The sequence below is a fragment of the Pterocles gutturalis genome, unplaced genomic scaffold, assembly GCF_000699245.1.
Source record: "Pterocles gutturalis isolate BGI_N339 unplaced genomic scaffold, ASM69924v1 scaffold47702, whole genome shotgun sequence".
Classification (NCBI taxonomy): domain Eukaryota; kingdom Metazoa; phylum Chordata; class Aves; order Pterocliformes; family Pteroclidae; genus Pterocles; species Pterocles gutturalis.
The window spans coordinates 64312-84297 of NW_010109502.1; the positions used below are offsets into that span (position 1 = coordinate 64312).

Below are 19986 nucleotides of genomic sequence, written 5' to 3' on the forward strand. Positions count from 1 at the left end.
TGTTGACAAGCCAGAGGCACAGCGAGGAACTTGCCTGAGGTTGTCCACCAGGGGAAAGGAATCGAATTGTCTTCCCCTTCTTGTCAATTGTCATATATCCGAACAGAAGCAGTATTTGCTCGAGAGACTTGGTAGTCTGTACCATTCAAATCAGAGACAAGATGTTTTTGTGGGTCCAGAGAAGGGCTTTATGTTGTTCCAGCTCTGACTCATAATTATAACCCCCGCCACTTCATCTCCAGTGCTAAGCATCTCTCTAAACCTACATAAATAACTTTTTTGCTTCACAGCCCAGCAGGGCTTTGCTATCATTTTAGTAGACTCGTTATAAATACTTGTGTGTGCAGACACTCATTTATAGATGAGGATCATTAATTTTGTCTGTGCTGATAAATATATATTTGTTTAGACACACCCACATGTGTGTATATAAATATATACATGTTTCTATGTGTGATACTTAATGATCCATGTATGTCTCTGTATGCATCATTGAGCATTAATGTTTTCAGTGAGAGGATTTAATACGAGCTGGTCTGCCAGCATTGCTGTGACTGCTGCCCTTGGCTATGTGTATGTTAAAAGATGTTCCTGGTTGTAAATTAATAGGTTATGAGCCCTGGCCCTTTCTAACACCTTCTCGTTTACATGGCCATGCAGCTTTACCGGAGATGAAGTGGGAGCTTTTTTTTTCCAGGGGACCCATAAAATTACTGGCAATCCATCACTGGATGGCAGAAGAATGGGGCAGAATGAATAAGTAATTGAGAAATGTTGGAAAAGGAGAGATGGATGCCAGCAGAGGTTTGAGGTGAGAAAGAGAGCATTAAGAGCACAGGCCGTACTGAGTCAGACCAGAGGTCCCTCTGGCTCAGTTCTGTTCTCCAACAGTGGCAAGTAGAGGATGCTAAAAATATGCATTAAAAAAAAAAAAAAACCACTACTCATACACTTCTCTCATTTACAGAGTTTTGCAGATAAAGGCCTTTCTTGGTCTTTTTTGTATTTCTTGTATTTTTAAGACGTTCATGACTTTTTCTATTTTTTGAGGCTTTTTTCGCCCAAATACCTTTGAAAATTTAGCAGTCGCACTATTGTGTGGCCAGGAGTTCCATGAGTTAACTCTTATTCTGAAGAACTGACTGGCTTGTGGAAGACATCAGGAAAGTATGTACAGGTATGAAGGCAACATGGACAGATTCTGTTTAGCATTCAGCAGATTGGGTATGAAAGAGGGGCAACAGTTCCCAGGTCCAAGCTCGCACTGAGTTCAAAATTATATGGGAGCCAAGAGTCATTTTCCTGTCACTTTCTGATAAGGTGATTATCATCTTTCCTCTTTAAGCAAGGCAACATTCATGCCTTCTGCTCAAGTCTTGCTGTCACATTTAAAAGCTGATACAGGAGAGAAAATTACAAGCTGACACTGTGTCCTTGAAAGATTCTGCCCCTTTGCTTAGGGGTAGGGAGCTGCAGATCTGCCAACTCTGAGTGGCTGCGCTGAGAAAACTGAGGCAAAACCAGAGAGGTGATAGAAAATAGTGCCTTTGCTGGGATGTGGTCAGAGGAGCTGGACTTCTGCCTGCTGGGACAGCCTTTGCCCTCTAACTGGCACCCCTGCTAGCAATCTCAGCGAACAAGAGAAGAGGTGAGTGGATGGCAGAAACACCAAGAGATTGCTTTTTCCTAGAAGGAATTGAGGTTCCTGTCCAACATGCATAAAGAAAAGAAACAGATGCAGTGTTCCTCAATACCTGTGGCCCAGCAGAGGCCTTCAAACTCTCCTGCCATCAGACCGGTCTCTTCGCTTCACTCTGCTTGAGAAAAAGAGAAGGAAGCTGTCTGAAAAAGAGGCTGATTTGCTTCTGCAACTTCTGCTGCTGCTGACCTCAGCAGAGCATTTGGTGAGGAAGGAATCTGGAGGAAATATTTCACCAGAGGTCTGTAGACCTAAATCCAACTTGCAGCTTCCAGCGCAGAAAAAAACAGAAGAGATCATGTACGGGATTGTTGCAGTGAAGGATTCTGAACTCTATCCTTATTTATCTTCACTTCCTTTGGGAACCAGGGCTGACCAGCCAGCCTGCACATACTCTCGGGTCTACCCAAACTGTGGGGTTTTTGGAAGATTGGAGGGCAGATTTCAAAACCTGGTTTATCCAAGTTGCATAGGTACCATTAGATACCTAGAAAGGACTTGTAGGTTTAAATTGTTTCCCCCATTGTGGTTTTATCTCGCATTTCAGTTTTCCTTGAGGTGCTGGAGCAGGTCCAGAGAAGGGCAACGAAGCTGGTGAAGGGTCTGGAGCACAGGTCTTATGAGGAGCGTCTGAGGGAGCTGGGGTTGTTTAGTCTGGAGAAGAGGAGGCTGAGAGGAGACCTTATCACTGTCTACAACTACCTGAAAGGAGGTTGTAGTGAGGTGGGTGCTGGCCTCTTCTCTAAAGTAACAAGTGATAGGACAAGAGGAAATGGCCTCAAGTTGCACCAGGGGAAGTTTAGGCTAGATATTAGAAAAAATTTCTTCACTGAAAGAGTGATCAGGCATTGGAACACGCTGCCCAGGGAAGTGGTGGAGTCACCATCCCTGGAGGTGTTCCAGAAATGTGTAGATGTGGTGCTCAGCGACATGGTTTAGTGAGTTAGGTGGTGTTGGGTTGGACTTAATGATCCTTGAGGTCTTTTCCAACCTTAATGATTCTATGATTTTTTGTGGTGTGACTGATTTTATGATTGGCTATGGATTTTAGTGCAAGGCTCCAATGTGTCTTTGTGAGTTCATTGCCCTGTCCTCACTCATGGGGCTGTGCAAACTGTAGTGCATAAACCTACATTGGGACTCTGCAGAATACATGTAATTAAAACGAATCTGTGAAAATTATAACTGCAGACAGAAAGAAAAGTAAAATTTAGAACTTGATCTGGAAACAAAAATTACAAATATAATTATTAAGTTAGAAAACCAAAATGGTTGAGAGGATATTGGCATTTGCTATAGTGAGCTGCATTCTTGTATCATCTGATCTAATTTCAGAACCTTCTGTAAGTAATGAATAGCTGGGACTTTGTGAGAAAATGATCAATCTGCTAATGTCATCAAGAGACTTTAAAATGGACAAGAAAATGTGTGTTATAGGAATTCCCATTTTATCCCAGCAGATGATCAGTTTATACCCTGGAGTAAGACAGTTGATTACCCATATCATTATCTTCATTTGCAAGACTTAAAAACATTATTAATGATCACAGATTAATCAGTGTCACTTCCTCCTCCCATCTCCCTCCTTGCCAGAAGAGTACTCCATTCATTAGCTTTTGGATTGCTGCATGAATTCACCTAAACAGCCCACAGAGGCACAATATTGATTGTGCTGCTGATCCTTGCCGTATGAGCTGAGGCCTTTCTGTGGCACCTGAATAGACAAATTAGGTGATGAGAACATCTGTTTAGAGTAATCTTTCTCAGGCAGCATTGTGTAATTTATTGGGCCTTAGGAAGAGGATGTCTGTGACCTGAGATCGGTTCCCAGCAGTTGTGCCATGTACTCAGAAGATTCCTGTCAGAAGGCACCACATATGGAGAAGGCATTGGGCTCTGTGGCATGTATTGTCCGTCTTTGGATTTCTGGGGAAAATGTTACTCTTGTTGGAGTCAAGTGCTATTTATGGATCAAATGCTATACTAAAGAAATCAGCATTGTTAGTTGTATTCCACAGGTACAGAAATTGAGGCAGAAGAAGGGACGTTCTGGTGGTCAGTCACTCAGCAGGCTGTCATGGGGAGAGCCTGGCATGAAGTCAGGTCTCCTGAGTCCCAGATGAGTACCCCACTGTGCAGACTTTTCCCATTCTTCAGGGGTAAGGGGGTGCTGAATCATGGCTGTAATGCTCAGACAAGGTGGATGGGGAGAGGTAAGCAAGTGCAGGCAGCAGGACTAGAAACAGGTGTGCTGACTGGAGGCATTTGTTCACTGAAGTGGATAAAAAGAGCCCTTACAGAAGGAGCCGAAATGAGCAGCAGGCTGATAGGTTATTTCTTTTCCCTAAGTAAATGAACAATGTTTGCCTGCTGACAATATAATCCAGATATTATCATCTAGAGGCTAATGTGCGTTGTTTCTTGTACTTTTAAGTCAGGACAGATGGATTACAGGTCCTGTGCTGTCCTCCTGCTAGTGGCTGGGCTGAGCTGTACAAAGTGCTCAGGCCTGGTGTGGGGAGCCGAGCCAGGGACAGGGTGCTGTGCACACGTACGTCCCTCGGAGTCTTTCACCTTTCCTGTAGAGCAAACCGTGAAATATTCTGGAGCCCTGATTCCACTAGTCCTTCAGAGACTGAGAATCAATATGGCCTCAGCTCCTTTTCCGCTCAGCCTGGCCCTGTTCCTGTATGGGACAGAGCTGTTCTGGGAGCTGGGGAGGCTCAGTGCTGGGCTGGCTGCAGGGTTCACTCTAACAGATTTTTCATCATTGGGATGCAGCGAGTGGTGGACAGCAGCTCTCCAGAGCAGCCATGCTTATAGTTTGAGGCATCTCACATAATTCAGGTAGTGCTACAAGACCTCTTTGTTCCTAGGGAGACCTTGTCCTCATATGATCATTGTACATGGTTACCTTGTTTCATGATGCCTTTGACGCTAAACTGTGAAAATTCCCCCACTGCACCTGGTCAGCTACCTCGTCACACTGTCACCCAGAAAGGTACAGATCTCATTCCCTCTTCTGAGCCTTCTTCTCTGATACCTGGTTGCCAGGCAAAGCTTGTCACCCTGCTCCACCACAAACTGTCCCTGTCACATGCGTTTGGAGCTTACATGTTTGGAGCAATGGCTTCCACATTTGTATTGGACATCTCTGGTTGGAAATCCACCGATTCATAGGATGAAAGACTGAAATGACTGCACATACTGTGCTATCCAGCTTCTGGCAAAGGGGCAGCACCTGCCTCTGTTGGGACCACAGACCTGTTAGTGGAGGAAACACACAGTTGCTGATACCTGCCAGTATCTTTTCTAGAAGAGGGAGGCAGTATCTTCAGGTTTCAAAGCTGTCAGAAATTGGTTGTCTTTCATAACTGCTTCGAAGAAGAGAGAGAACACTTCTGAAAAACAGCATTAAAAATTAACATGCTTTCCCATCCCCCTTCCCAGGTGTCTCATGCTCCCTTTCATGTTGCTGGGATTTCTTCTGAAGCAATTGTCATGTAAAGTGGCTTGGGAACATTGGCAATAAATTTTTTAGAAACCAGATTTCAAAAGGTTTGATTTGTCATTCAGTAAGTTCTTATTTTGATAGCACTTGGTATTTAAAAAAAACCACAACCAACAAACCTATCTCCCCCGTTCCCTTGTGCAGTATTTTTGCAGCTAATGGAGAAATTGAGCCCAAACTGTGGGGCTGCTTCGTAATTATACGTTCTGCAGATTACTTACTAATTGCACTTGGCATTACTTGCTAACTGAAAGATCATGCTGTACCATGTCATTTGCAGTGGTTTTCCTCTTCTGAAACTTTAAAGGAAGTGCCCAGTGAGCTGATGAATAATCCCAGGACTGTTTTCTAAAGCTGAGTGAGAAGGGTCTGGCATGATTGTACTGCAGGATTTTTACTGCAAGATTTTGGTGTTCACAGAAACTCTTCCCCTGCCCCATCTATTCTCTCTTTCCGGACCTGAAATCTGGCAGTGGTGCAGCTTTGCATGACCAGTTCAATATGGATTGCTAGTCAGTGAAGCTGGCCAACACTTTGAATTTCTCTTCTGTGGAAAATCTCCATGTCATGACATTCAGTTTCACTTGGAAGCAGAAATAAACCACTTCCTTCAGATTTCATCTGCATGAGAAATTCTGTGAAATTCTCGTTTGATCCTTGGAAAACAGAATACAGATCAAAATTTTCTTGAACAAATTTGTCATCAAGCAAGCTGCTTTCTGATGTTGGTATATTCTTTGTTGTGTTACTGCTGTTGTTTTCTTTCCCTCTGAATAGCAGCTGTAGAACAATGCCTTGTATCTGAGATAGTCTGTGGGAATTAGAGTAATTTGCCCCAGATGAAGATCTAGATCCATATGGACGGTGTATTTTATTTGGAAGAAGATGAATCACTTCTTTCTAGAAAAAAATTGCCACTTCTGTATCCACAGACAGAACTACAGCAGCCCTGAATCATCACCCAGTTGCCCTCAGGCTACTCTTCCTAGTTAACAGGTCAGCCAAAAGCAACTGAATTAAAAGCTCCAAAGTGGCTCTTAAAGACCATATTTATTGTTTTGGAAAAAAATTAGACAGAGATTTGTATTGGCAATTGTCTGGCTTTCCAGTGTCATCTTTCATCTTTTATGTTTCCTTTGTTTCCAGTCTCTTGCTCCCTGCATCATCTTGCCAGTCATGAGATGGTATAACTCCCTCTCTCCCTCTTCCACTCTCCCTAATTGCTGATCTGTGTCTCTTTCAATTAAGGTTCTAGTTCCTTGTCTCAGTCCCTTTCCATTCAATTTCCATTTAACCAGTGACCTCCTTTAACGCTCATTTCATCTAAACCCTAATAAAAACAATTGGGAGGTTACACAGCCCATTTGGTTTTCTCTAAAATCATGATTTATGTTTAATTCATGGTGAAATAGCTCATCTCTCACTCTACATTCATAAGACCTAACCCCGCCAGCGCAATTTGTGACTGTTCCATTGCTGCTTGTGTATTTTTGGCCCTAACAGCTCAGCCTGCAAGTAGAAGCTATTCTTACTTTGCTGCTACTTTCTTACACACAAATGGCTTCGGATCCAGATTTCATAACAGGCCCTCTTTTTTGCGTGAAATTGTCGGAATTTTCTTTTACTGTCTCAGAAGCTATAAATGTTAACAAGTGATGGAGGAACATATATTTACCACATCCTTCTATGAGTGTGTGCACTGAGCCAGGATCTCTAGCATAGGCTCACCATTTTCCCAGGTAATGTAAGACTAGGGTAGTCTGGCTGGTGGGGAGAAAAATCTGAACCCATTCAAGTCAATTAAGGAAGTGAGAGAACCTTGTACAGGGACACAGTCAATTCTCAGATAGAGCTAATTAATATGTTTGGCTGGATTGTGACCTTTTCTGCTGGGCTGTCATCTACCCCCTCGGTCTATGTTACTCAGCACTCTGGATCAGAGGAAATGATATCATCTGGTTTGTGTTGCCTCCATATATTCATGCCATGCTGATGATGAACTAATGTTCTCCTGGAGTATGAAACACTGAGGTATAAAGTACAATAACCAACAGCAAACCCCAAGTCAGATCTGGCTAGGCTTCTTAGCTCCATCTCAGTGCTGGTTGTATAAGTGCCAGAATAGGTCTTTGCAGAAGAGCTTTATTCTCCAAGCTTGTCAAGAGCTACAGGAATGGAAATGCAGGGTTTGGACACATGCAGGCTCTGCCTGGCAACCACTCAGGTCCACATCTACATGGCATGCCCAAATATTAAATAGCTTTAGAGTTCATGAGAGCAGACCAGCCAAATTTAAGTAGCTGTGGTCCTTGGCTTTTTCACTGATGAGTCCAAGCTACCGCTGGATGAACCTACCCTGGGTGACTATGAGTCAGCCCGTCTGATACCCATCCAAGCCGTTTGTAGAGAGGAACTCTCCAGTCTGTGCTATGCCACTACATTGAGGGTGGCATTGACCAAGCTCTGCTCATGAAACCACATTGGTGATACTTGCTGGGAAGGGAGGATCGCATTGGATACCTGGTTAGCTGTTAAAATTGTATTTGTGGTGAATTAACCACTCAGTGCTCCTGTAGCTGTGATTGCCCAGGGCTCCCCCTGGTTTTGGTGAGAGAACTTAATCCACTCCGGAGGCCTAGAAGTAAAACCCCACACACTTGTTTCCCTGCAAGGAGGTGGTTCTTCCAGATTGTGCTTCATAGCACTTCTTGGGTTAGCCCATCAAGTAACTTCTTCTGGCACTACCTATTAGAAGCACAGTTGTAAATAAAGAGGGATTTTAGCTGAAATCAGATGGCAATCTTGCTTGACTTTGTCCCTCTCTACATTAGCACAACAAAAGCACAGATTCAGGTCAGCTGAAGCATTTAGTGATTTGGGTGATTTTACTATTGGGGATTTTTTTGCTTGCTAAGGTACTTCCTCTGCAAGCATTTTTCTTTTACAATAAAAGGAGGGGGGGAAGCAAGGTTGGTTTCAAGCTTTCCTAAATGAAACAGTCTATTTATGATGACACTGCAATTAGTTTTTGTTTCAGTATTATCAATTAAAGTGTATACTTGGCTCTCTTTCTATGTAGTTTTCTGTTGATCCATCCATCCACCTGTCTGCTTGCTTCTCAAAAGGTGCTATTAAGTATATTATATTTTTTCACCTTTATTTTATTTTTAGATATTCAAAATGCTTAAAGCTTAAACAGTCTAATCTGTAGAGCCTAATCTTGTTAAAATTTGACTTCAGAGACCCCCAGGATACTTTGTGAGAAGCAAAATGGGGTACCTTTTCGTCTCTCTCACCATGCTGATGTCCAGTGAAGGAAAAAAGCTTCAGAAAGGAGGCTACATTTGGTGTTCTGTGTAGTGAAGATGGCCTTATCAGCTGCTTCCTTCCTTTGTATCTTCAGCCATCTATCTCACTGATGGGCACAGCTGAGGACAGGAGGCATTACTAGAGGCTTTGACCGTTATCTCCCAGTACATGCAAAGGTGCTAGGCTGCCTAGTGCAGATAAAGGTCCTCCATCTATCTCCAGACCAGACCAGCCAAGTACAGACAGCTTTAATGCATGCTTGCTCCATATAATGTCCTGCCAGTTTACTTCAGAAGTTATAGAAGGGGGCTGGATTTAGGCATGAGAAAACATTTCCGTTTCCATGCTTCGGCAGCTTGTCTGAAACTGCCAGCAGGGATAAATCCAGATGGATACAGCTGATGCCTTTCCTGTGAGTGATATAGGAGCTATTATTTGAGAAGATCTATTTATCATACCATAGGCAGGGCCAGGAATTGAATCTGTGGCCCAGCAGTGGATGAGTTTTTATCTTGTGACCCTCAATTCATTCTGTTGACCTGTCAGGAATGAGCAGTATTGAATTACATGAAAACCACACGTATCAACAATGCAAGGACTGATAAGGCAAAAGCAGTGCAATTTGACAAGAGAACACTGTATAAATGTGAAAGACCTTTTAAACAATTTCTGTACAAGGTGATCCAGTCAGTATATACCACATTTGTAGGGTATTGTGTATTTAAAAATTTAATGAAAGATGTAATTATAGCAGCATTACCAATGACCTTTTCCAAAATGACTCCATCATGAATCTGTAAGCATTTCAGAATTGTTTTCCAGGTTCCTAATGATTTTTTTTTCAAATTAATGACATCCATCCATGGCAATAAAAGCCTTGCCTCATTTCTCCAAAGAAGGGATTGGGAAGCATTTTCTGGTTTCCTAGCAATGGTTTCACTGTGAGTTATGCATAGAGCCAGAAGATGTTGTGCTATTAGCTAAGATTTTATGTGGAGTTTTAACTGCTTACTCTTGAGGGATAGAACAAAGTCTATTCTGTCTAAAGCCTGTAAAATACCATTCCATGGCTTAGGTTGGAGAACCTTTGTTAAATTGATCTTAATCAGAAAACTGACTATCTAAATGCCATCTGAACTCTTGTAGTTATTGGTTCTCAAAGACTCCCAGATCAGACAGAAAAAAAAATCAAAACATACTTTTTGTGTTGGCTTCCCAGAGTTGGATCTTGAAAACCGAGTGCTCTTCTTTTATCTTCTTCCTTGCAACAAGCCATTAAGAGCTTTGAGTTAGACCATGGTAGACAACGTCATTGAGACAAAATTCATAGTACTTTATGTCCTCTTTCCCCCTGTATTATCTTGATAGTTTAGCTATATTTACTTAAAGAGTTCCACCTCTGTAATTCAGTGAGCAGACAAAATGAATGAGAAGCAAGGGCACGTGGGAATCAAATAAGGTAAATGAGATGGTATCTTCAAAGCAATGTGAGGGCTCACCAGTTGAGTAGGGAAAAATAAACTCCTACCAATCTCTTTTTCTATGGCTTTCCATGAGACTTGATTTGTCCAGCCACACTGGGTACAGAAATCCAGATGTATGTACTGGAGCAGTTAATGCTAAACACTTATTGATAGCCAAACACCAGCAGTTTTAAGATGTTGCAGCTCTTTTCTGTATGTCCAACCCTTTCTGTTGGGCCTGGACACCCCAAAACAGATATGGTGGGGAGAGGTTATGGGCATGCAACTTAGTACAGAAAAATGTCCAGTGATGTAGTTCACAAAACTGATGAAAGCAGGGTTCAGCTGCAGTACCTCATTTTGCTCAGTCATGGTTTGTTCCCTGTGGTGCTTTGTTTAACTGATTTTTAATTCCACAGAAGATGAGGGTTTTCATCACTTCCCAAGGAAAGCTGTTTGAGAGTCCAGTGGAGCCTCACAGATAACATAGCAAGCAGTCTTTTCCATTACTTATGTTTGCTTACTCTCATAGAAGTTTCAAATGCACAACAGAGTGAACTTGAAATGTAATGTGACTTTCATCATGTTGACTGGTCAATCAAAAAGTGCTGTAGGTGTCTGAGTTAAATTTGTTTTTGTTGTTGGTGAGCAGCTGCTTGCTAACTTCTCTGCATATGAGCAGATCTTCTCTCTGAAGGTTGCCCCACAATGCTGGATCAGGCTTAAGAAGCTCTTTATTAGCAAGGGTTGGGAAAAGTTCCTACTTTAGGAATCAGGTGACCCAGAACCATCTCCGTAGCGCAGAGGAAAAACATCCCTCTCTGTTCACACTCCTCTAATTACATTTAGTGTAGTATTGTTTCTATCTAAATTATAGCAATTATATACAAAGATCTTCTTTGAAATAATTTAATTAAAAGAGTAGCTAATGCTCTGTGCTTTTGGAATGCTAATGTATTGCCTTCCACTTAGGAAACTTTGTTTTCCCATTAATTATCATTATCATGGAAGAATTTCAATGGCAGAGGTTTTTTTTTAGCTTATTTTAATAGATTTTAAAAGCAAGTGGTTCTAGCAATTTTTGTAAAACACAAAGAAGCCTTTTGCTCTCTTGCCTGGAGGGTTAGCTATGGGTCAGTCTGAGGAACAACATTTTCTTTGAGATGCATTGGCTGTCAAAGTGTTGGATTTCTCTAGCCCTGTTAGCTTCTGGGTTCAGGCACGTTTTTGTGTTTTCATTATGTTCTCCTCTCCTTTGCTATGATTTCTGTGTAATAAACACCCAGGTCAAAACTTGTACTGGTATACATCTGCTGGACTAAATGATTTCTACCTTCTGAGTTGCTGTTTTGCGGGAATGACATTTCCTTCATGCATTACATCCAGGAAAAACAAGATTCATGGGGGAGCTGCCCAGCTGCACAATAGTACCATGATCAGATGCGCACTCTGTAAGAGTGTGTGCTAAAAGCACTTGCGACATAAGAGCTGGTGGGATTTACCCCATGCCAAAGGAAAGCAGGGAGGGGAGTTGGAGTTAGAAATCCTCTCTTAATACAGTTTCAGAGGCCTTCTGCATCCTTCCCCTCTGCTATTTCCCATTCCTCACTTCTCCCTACTTCTCCCAACAAGTGCCCTAGCACCCCATATCGCCACAGTTTCTGTGCAGTCATCTTGGTCCAGGATGTGCCTTCTGGGTTGAGGAACAGGAACGGCAGTTTCTTCCGTAGCTTTGCCTGAATGCGCTGGTTTTTACTATCGCTAATACCCCACAATTAGGACTACTCTAAGAATTTGTATTTTAGCCTCTCACCTTCTTGTCAGCTTCTTGGAGCTTGCCTCTGTGGGGCAGAACTTGGATACAGAAAGGTGTCCACAGCAAACCCACAACTCCAGTCTCTCAGATCTCCCCCACCCTGCTTTCTCTCCCTGATACCCGTGATTTGATATAACCAAGAATTTGTCATGTTATAATGACAAACAACTTGATTGTTGTCTGTTTTTGTTCTTTATGTGTACTGAGATGTTCCCCCTGTCAATGAGAAGCTGTAGTTTTGTTCATAGCTTTTAAAGTCTGGTCACCCATCCTAATTTCCTCCTATTACTCACCTCTTTGGAAATTCAGCTGCAGTTGATTGAAAAGCTGCTCTTTGCTGAGAAAATCACAGCTGGCCAAGGGAGTAGAAAACTGTTACTTTGAAAACTGAGCACCCTGCAGCACTCATGCAATGTTTCTGCATGGATGGAGTCTTTTGTCTGGGTACCTGGTATTATTTATTAATAAAACCATGTTTTTGCATTGATTTTGCTTTCTTTGGTGAAGGTATGAGCTTCCATCATGTAGCCTTCCTTAGTGTTTGTGGTGATTGCTCTTTGGTGATGTATACCATCAGTGCTCATTGTTGCTTTGGTCCTTCCCTTACAGATACTTAAGCAAGCACATAGCTTTCCCTGTACGTGAAGGTAGGCTGTATAGTTGCAATGGCATTTAGAGAGACCCGTGTTCAACAACCAGCTCTGCTGCCAACGTTCTGGTCCAAGCTTGTGCAGAAGCCTTTGGTGCTGTTCAATTTTATATGATCTCTTTCATCACACTGTTTGTAACAGATCTGTGCCTTGGTTTTAAATTACAGTCTGAGTCCTTCCACTATTTTTTGAGCTCTGACCCTTCAGTTACAACAGCTCCAATATACTGCTTCACTCCTTATGAGCTTTGTGTTGCTGGGAGTTGTGTGGGAAAATGTGTAATTTTCATCCTGAAAATCAACTTATTACTTAGCTAGACGAACTGTGGAGTGTGATCAGTGACTGCTGCTGATGAGTGACCTACTCAAAAGGATTAAGAAAAAACTCTACTGATAACCTTACAGTGGTGAATGGTATAATTCCTCTCCTACTAGCTGCAGTCAGCATTCACCAGGTGGAAGGGATGCTGCCGGCTTTGCAGGTCACTTGCTTACAGTCCATATCCCAAATATGTTATTTTAGGTGTTCTACAATTAATTAAGTTTCTGCAACACAAAAGTTCAGCAGTAAAGAAACTGAGTCAGCTAAGAAAGGCTTGATTTTGAGACCACCAAACCCATATATTCAACAGAATATCTCCGTTGACATTAGACATTACTTTCTAGTTTGGTTGTTTATTGTTCTTGAGTGATACCTAGCTGTCTGTATTAGACTTGGGACTCACTGTGCTAAGTACTAGAAACACAGAAGACCTTCCAACACAGGCTGTTCAAGAGGTCAGGGAATGGCTAAATAATCCTAGGATGTTTTGGGCACAGGAGAATATTTTTCATGACTGGATAACATTTTCTGGCATCAAGCTCCAAGACTGTGTATTGGTTTCCTCAGCTGAGATTCATGAGAAAGTTTGCTTAATGGAAGCATATCTCTGGCCCACTCTTGTTCTTTCTGTTTTTCTCTCCCATGCTCAGAGTTTTTGGACACTTCAGTCTCCGATCTGAATGGCAGCTGGTCAAGGTGGACTACAAGTCTATCTTCAGCCGAAGATGTAACAAAGATGATTACCAAACCTGGCATCTGCACAATCAGGTATTCCCACTGTGTGGGGAAGGGATGATGGGGGTTCATTTTCCCAAATTCTGTATTGCCAGGTAGGGGTGTACTTGTACTTTTCAGCAGAGCATATGTATTTTTTGCATTCATCAAGTCACTATTCTAACCTGGTGGTGCTTTACTTCAACATATGCGTAAATAAACATGGGGCCAGTCTTCTCCAGGCAAGTTAGGGAGATTATTAACTTCTCTTTGTATGAAAATATTCCATTGCACCAGATGGATCTTTTTGCCCTCAGTGCTCAGGGCAATGTAAAACTTCACCTTGTGATTGAATTGTAGGAGACATTGAACTCTTTGTAGCTCTGTCAGTGACTCATGAAAATAATTTTCTTGCACTTTGCCTCTATTTTTCCTACTCAAAAATTAAAATAAAAACATTTATTCATCCGGCAGGTTCTGTAGGTGTCTGTAAAACTCTGGGGAGCCCTTGAATAAAAGGCACCGGAGAAGACCAAATTATTTCATTCTATTCAAGGATACATGCTTTGCTTTTCATACACTCTGGCTTGTTTTCATGCTGGCTATATTTAGGTCCTGAAGCCACTAGAATGGACAGAGCTCAATACATTCTGAAGATTACTTATGTCTTACTGGCCACCAGTATGATGTCCCACTCCCTGCAGGGCAACATAACTAGAGTCAGAACTATTGGCACTGTGATATTCCTGAATTAAATCCATGAATTAGGAATTAGCATTAATTTGGCAAGGATGTATTGGATAACTGAAGTCATAGAATTGAATAACGGAAAATAATTTAAATGAAAGAAAAGGAAGATGTGTTTAACCAGGCAGCCATCTTGGGGATCACTGCTAATGGGAAAGAGGATTTCCATTAGATGTTGTCTTTTTTATTTTCTTACTTCTCTGTAGACAAATTATTTCTACATCAGAGAAAACTCTGTTTATAGCAACTCACCTAAATGTAAAATATTTCTTTTAGATTAGCTACTCCCAATAGTGCTCTTGGAAACCTTTGTGTTCGAGAAGCCCAGTATAACATACCATCAAAATTATTTGAGGTCTATAACAAAGCCAGATCCATCAAGGAAAAAGGAGGGAAGCCAGGAGTCCTGGGTTCCACACCTAGATTTTGTCCCTGCCCTGGGTTTCAGGCTTGAGCACTTCTTCATGTACTGGATTTCGTCTAACATATGGAAGAAACCCTGGAGTACATCCACATTGTCTTTTCAGGATAATTTGCATGACTAGATATGTTGGTGGATGCCTTCTGAAATATGGCGCAAAGTAAATGCGATGGCTTGTGCACCCAGGCATTTTGGGCACATTGTCCTTAGCATACCAACTCAACGCTGAGCACACTGCCCTCATGGGTCCTCCCAGGGTGGCTTTTGAGTTTACAAAGCCACAAAAGGGAGCTAGGCTCTTAGCTCTTCCAGTGGTAATTGCTTGCTTTTGTTGCCTTTTGTATCTTTTGATGAAATGCTCCATTTAAGACCCAGCTGCAACTTCCACTCTCTGTTTTTCTTTCTCCTCTTGTTCCTTGACTGCTGAAGGGGGAGCCTTGTGTCATGGGAGAGAGGAAGATCTATAAAAAACGCAAGCCTGGAACCCAGTGTTCCCTAGGCTGGGACTACTCCCAAACTGTGGTGTCTGAACCGTGTGTCTGCGGTCAAGGGGACTTTGAGTGGTGAGTATGTGGCTCTGGGGACTTTTGCGGGGACTACTCTTTTAGCGTTGACAGTGGCTGAGCTAGTGCCCACATAGAAAACCTTGCAGAGAAACATGGAGCTTCATGGCTGTGGTTGTACCATACAGCATAGATGTGATCCCCACACCTGTTGTGTGAGGGATGTGTCCCCTTCACCTGCAAGAGAGATCTGTTAATCTCCATGGCCTGGAATTCAAAAGCAGAAGATCTCAAGTACTGATTGACATTTTTTTGTCCATTCTAGAAGAGCTACAGCCAGCACTCTTCTCTGGTCCAAAGCATGTCTGCTACAGGAGAAAGGGGAAATTTCTCTGTCCTTACTTCCAAGCTCATTGAATACGTAGGGGGCAAAGTAGCAAAACATGCATACTTTTAGCATTATTTCTTTGGATTCCTGGGAACAATTTGGTGGTTTTTTAACAATGTTTTACTGAGAAATTTCTGAAAAGGTTACCATGACATGACTGTACAGCCCACCCTTGTAAGATGTAGCTACTTGTGTTACATAAATATTGGTGCTTCTAACTTAGTGGGGCCATAATTTCCAAACTGCTTTAATGTCACTTTGAAAGTAGCTTAAAAATAAAACAGGAAGAAAATGAACCACAGCTTGATATTACTTGACAATTAGGGATAGAAAATGGGAGAATGCAGTTAGGATCTCTGCACAAGGAATTCCTACAGGGAACCTGTGATAGGCAAGATTTTAGAGATTTAAGACTGTTAATAGCTGTGATGCTGGAGCTTAAATGATCAGAATGTCATTTAAATGGAGTTCAAAATACCCTGAAAGCAGATCAGCTGAGAAAACATTTTCATTTTTATAGTAGGTTATCAGGATCAGTGTCTGATTCAATATTGGTGTGATTCCTGAAAACTTCACTTACCTTTGAATCCTTCCTGAAGAAGTGTGAAGCATGAGATCTGCAGTTGTTTGGACTTAGGCCAGCTAAGACTCACAGTTCTTTTTGCAACATGGACACACTGAAATGTGGCAAAAAAGGATAAAAAAACCAAAAAGTGTTTCCTTGAATATCGAAGTAGTTTGGCTCTGAGAGAGGTTTAGGGATATGGAGCAGAGATTTTCATCTTATCTGTATGGATGTTTAATTTGTTCCTAATGCCAGAATTACATCTGAGACTCCTTAGCTTTACTCAGGAGATCTTTCCCCTTTATTCTCATCATGGGAACTTGCAAGATGAACAAACCATCTTGCCCTGCACTATCTGGCCTTGGCATTGGCGTACGCCTCTGAGCTGAACCAAGCACTGATCTCCAGAGATGCTTATGAATTTGCTCTTTCTTTTTTTTTTTTTTTTTTTTTTTTTTTTTGTGGCTTTGTGCCTCACCAGCTTTCTGCTTTCACAGTGAAGCTTGTCTTTTCTAAGCTTTAAGTAGAAAACTGCAGTAGCTAAATTGGCCTTAAGTGCCGTTCTGCCTTGAAAAGGGTCTGCGTCAGAATGTACCTTTTCAATAAATTGATGTGTTCGTTGCATACATTCAGTATTATTTTTGCTTAACTTTCCCACTAACATGAGAGAATATTGCTCTTAACCTTGTCAGTCCTACAGAGGAAATGCAGTTAGAGGACAGCAGGCTGGCTTTTGTTTCAGACTCTGCACTGCCAACAGAATTGTTAACTGGTTTCCAATTGCAAAAATTGTTATAGCTGGTGATGGAGAATCAGAAGAACCAGCTTCAGTTTAAGGGTGAGTTTTGATGCTAGCCTGCAGGACTGACTGGAAGGAGGTATGGGGCAATCTGTTTGTTGAAAATACTAGCGGTGCTGGAAACGGGGCAACAAGTTTCATTATCTTAAACGTGATTTTTGGAGAGGAAGAGTGGACTCATCTGCTCTGACTTGGGACTTCTAAAGTCAGAGGATAGAGTTAGTCAGTGGCAAGATAGAGGTTATTCTAGAATATGATTCATCTGCCTTCTTTTGGATGTCCATATGAGAAGAGGAGGTGCTGAGAAGTGCCCTTTCTCTCTGCTGACTAGAAGGTGGTTCTAGGCAGGGAGCTCACAGAGATACATCTCCACTATAGGTATCTACAGTTGGAAGGACAGCTCCTACTCTTACACTTCATGCTTTTGGAAGGGAAAGATGTCCACTTAGCCTCTTCTGTCTGGGTTCACAATTGCCAGTTGTTCTTGGAGGCAGTGACTGGCCTGTCTGTTTTATGTGAACAGAGCAGGTCCTGTGGAGCATCAAGGAAAGGAAGAGGGTCAGCAGCTGGGCTTGTGTGAGTGCACTGATGAGCAGGTCCCAACAGACAGGCCCCCTGCTTCCCCGTTAAATGTGTTTGGAGGGCAGTTCTGGTCACAGAGCACCCCATGCTCCTAGCTGTGATGACACCTGCCTTCAAGAGCTGTGCAGACAAGACAGGTGACTGCAGGAGCCCGACAGCACAAGCTGTGAGGCATGTGCTCACTCCCATCTGGTCACAGCGCCCTTGCCCCTGTCAGCCTTGTGTTGCAGTGCTATCTGTTTCCTGCTGTTAGATATAAGGCTGATCTGAATTTCAGAGATGTAAATCATGATCCAGGGCCCCAGTTCAAGAAACCCTCATGAGTCAAGATCAGGAGTGACTCTTGCCAACCATCGCAGTCATTTCCAAGAGCAAACTCTGGCCTTTTTCTGGCAGAGGGAATGGCAGAAGGAACTCAGAAGTGTTATTAAAATGCTTGCTGATCTTTCTTTTCCCTCCTCGTTCTTCTTTATTTACTCTGTCAAGATAGCTTTCCAGAGAAAGACAGCGCAGCAGCTGGACTTGATTATTTCCTTAACTTATGCAAACCCTGGGGCTTGTAAGAAGGAAGGTGGGCAGCATGTGAGGTTTTAATATACATTTACCAGAAGTTAATGAACAAGCACAGAACCTTGAGGGCATACAGCAATGTTGTCTTTAATTTTATTAAATATTTATGCAGCTCTTTTCTTCTTTGGGGCAAAGTACCGCTCCTCCTGAATATTTTTAATTACCAAGTCACTGCGAGGCATTTTTGACTGTGCAGGTCGGACCCACTGAGAATGATTAAATTGAATGTTGAGAGAAAGAGCATTAGGGAATCTCCAGACCTTTTAAAGTAGCTTGCAGAATTTTTGCTGTCCAAAATAGGAACAGTAGCAGTCTGGGTCTCTGGGGACATAGCATGATTTTGTCTCACCAAAGCTCTTCCTAGAGACTTTCTGTTGGCAATTCAGACTCTGAACAGGGGAAGGATAAAACTCAGTGTCCTAAAGGGCACAGAGAGTTTTCAAGGCAGTGACTTCTGTAGTGTCGGTGTTCCCACAGTGTTTTAGTTTGTTGGCATTTGTTAACCTGCTTCAGGCAAAAATCCAAATTCTCTTTTTATTTGCCCCTTGAATCCAGCCTGCCAATAAAGGCTACACATAGAAACCTGATCCGGAGCCTATTAAAACTTATGGAAAGGTTTAGATTAATCCTATTACTTCATCATTGTATTGGCATGCAAAGGCAGATGTAAAAAGAAGTCTTGGATGTGGTTGTGTACGCTTCCACTCTTTGGTGGTCCAAGGAAGCATCAATACCCTAGATTATCTTCCCCATGTGACACAATACAGTGTAATCCTTAGACTACCAAGTTGGATGTGTTGCATTAGTCTAGTGTTGGAAAAACATCAGCTATATTTTTCTTTTGGGCCAGTCATAGCTCAGTCAAAGAGCGGGAAGGCCATTAACATATGTAAATATACATCCCTTGGCTAGGTTTTCAGGAAGCGCTCCTAGTGTTCTATATTCATAACTGCTTTGTTGGGAAAAAGTGACATTAGATCTTGGAATTAGTCTGGTTTGTTCTGAAAGCAAAGACTCCAAAAAGCAAGTGAACCAGAAGAATCCAACAAATTAAATTATTAGAGATAAGTAGGAAAATAAATTAGCAATACCATATTCTTTCTGAACCTCTGCCCATGTTTTGTGACGAGATGAAACACATGTCCTCCAGTCCTCTGCAAGGTTGGTAGTTCTGGTGTTGTCGGGTATCACATACCTTCTATGAACTCTGTTCCTGCCTCTCAAACTAATCAAGCACTTTGTCTCTGGATGAGCCCAATCCACGATGCCGTGCCGTCCAGCAGAGAGCCATCAACACACACATGCTTTGGGGAACGAAAACATCATGTAAAACTCTGAGATAAATCTAGTGAATGGGTACAGTGATGCACTCATGGCTTGTCTCTGTAGTGACTATGGGTATGAGAGGCACAGCAACAACCAGTGTGTCCCAGCCTTCTGGTTCAGCCCGTCCTCCCTGTCCAAGGATTGCAGCACTGGTCAGAGCTACTTGAACAGCACTGGGTAAGTGAATCTTGCAATCTCACTGGTTTTGGTGACCTTGCAGTAGACAAGAGGACCTGTACGGTTCTTTTTCCTCTGCATCCCATCTGGCTCTTTTCCAGTCTTATTTGTGAGGTAATGTTTGCAGCAGCATCTGTATGGAACATTGCCTCATTCCTCAGAGACAGGGAGAAGCACATTAGCATAAGTGACATGTAGATGTTGTATTGCTATCAAGTGATGTGTGATCCCTTGAGCCTAGACTTGGAGCACCCCTTTGCTGCAGAATTAAAACATGAATCAATAAGGTCTGTCTGAGAGACAGCTGAGCATTTAAAAGGACAGGTTTGAGGTATTTCACATTATTTTTCATTGAACCTCTTCTTATCTTACAGTTCCTATTTATAACAGCTTCTGGGAAGGCTCAAATTAACAATTTTTAGCCT

The 19986-nt window shown here is 42.2% G+C and overlaps 1 protein-coding gene across 1 annotated transcript in view; it reads left to right on the forward strand.

The window, feature by feature from the left end:
• Positions 1–19561, forward strand: part of LOC104461407 (VPS10 domain-containing receptor SorCS3-like) — a gene marked incomplete at both ends in the record, with an annotated part of 76668 nt that extends 57107 nt beyond the window's left edge. Inside the window, 3 exons of the mRNA XM_010072998.1 lie at positions 13420–13537; positions 15081–15214; positions 19448–19561. Of these exons, the coding sequence (XP_010071300.1) occupies positions 13420–13537; positions 15081–15214; positions 19448–19561 (366 nt within the window). The remainder of the gene's footprint in view (positions 1–13419; positions 13538–15080; positions 15215–19447) is intronic.
• Positions 19562–19986: the final 425 nt, after the last annotated feature.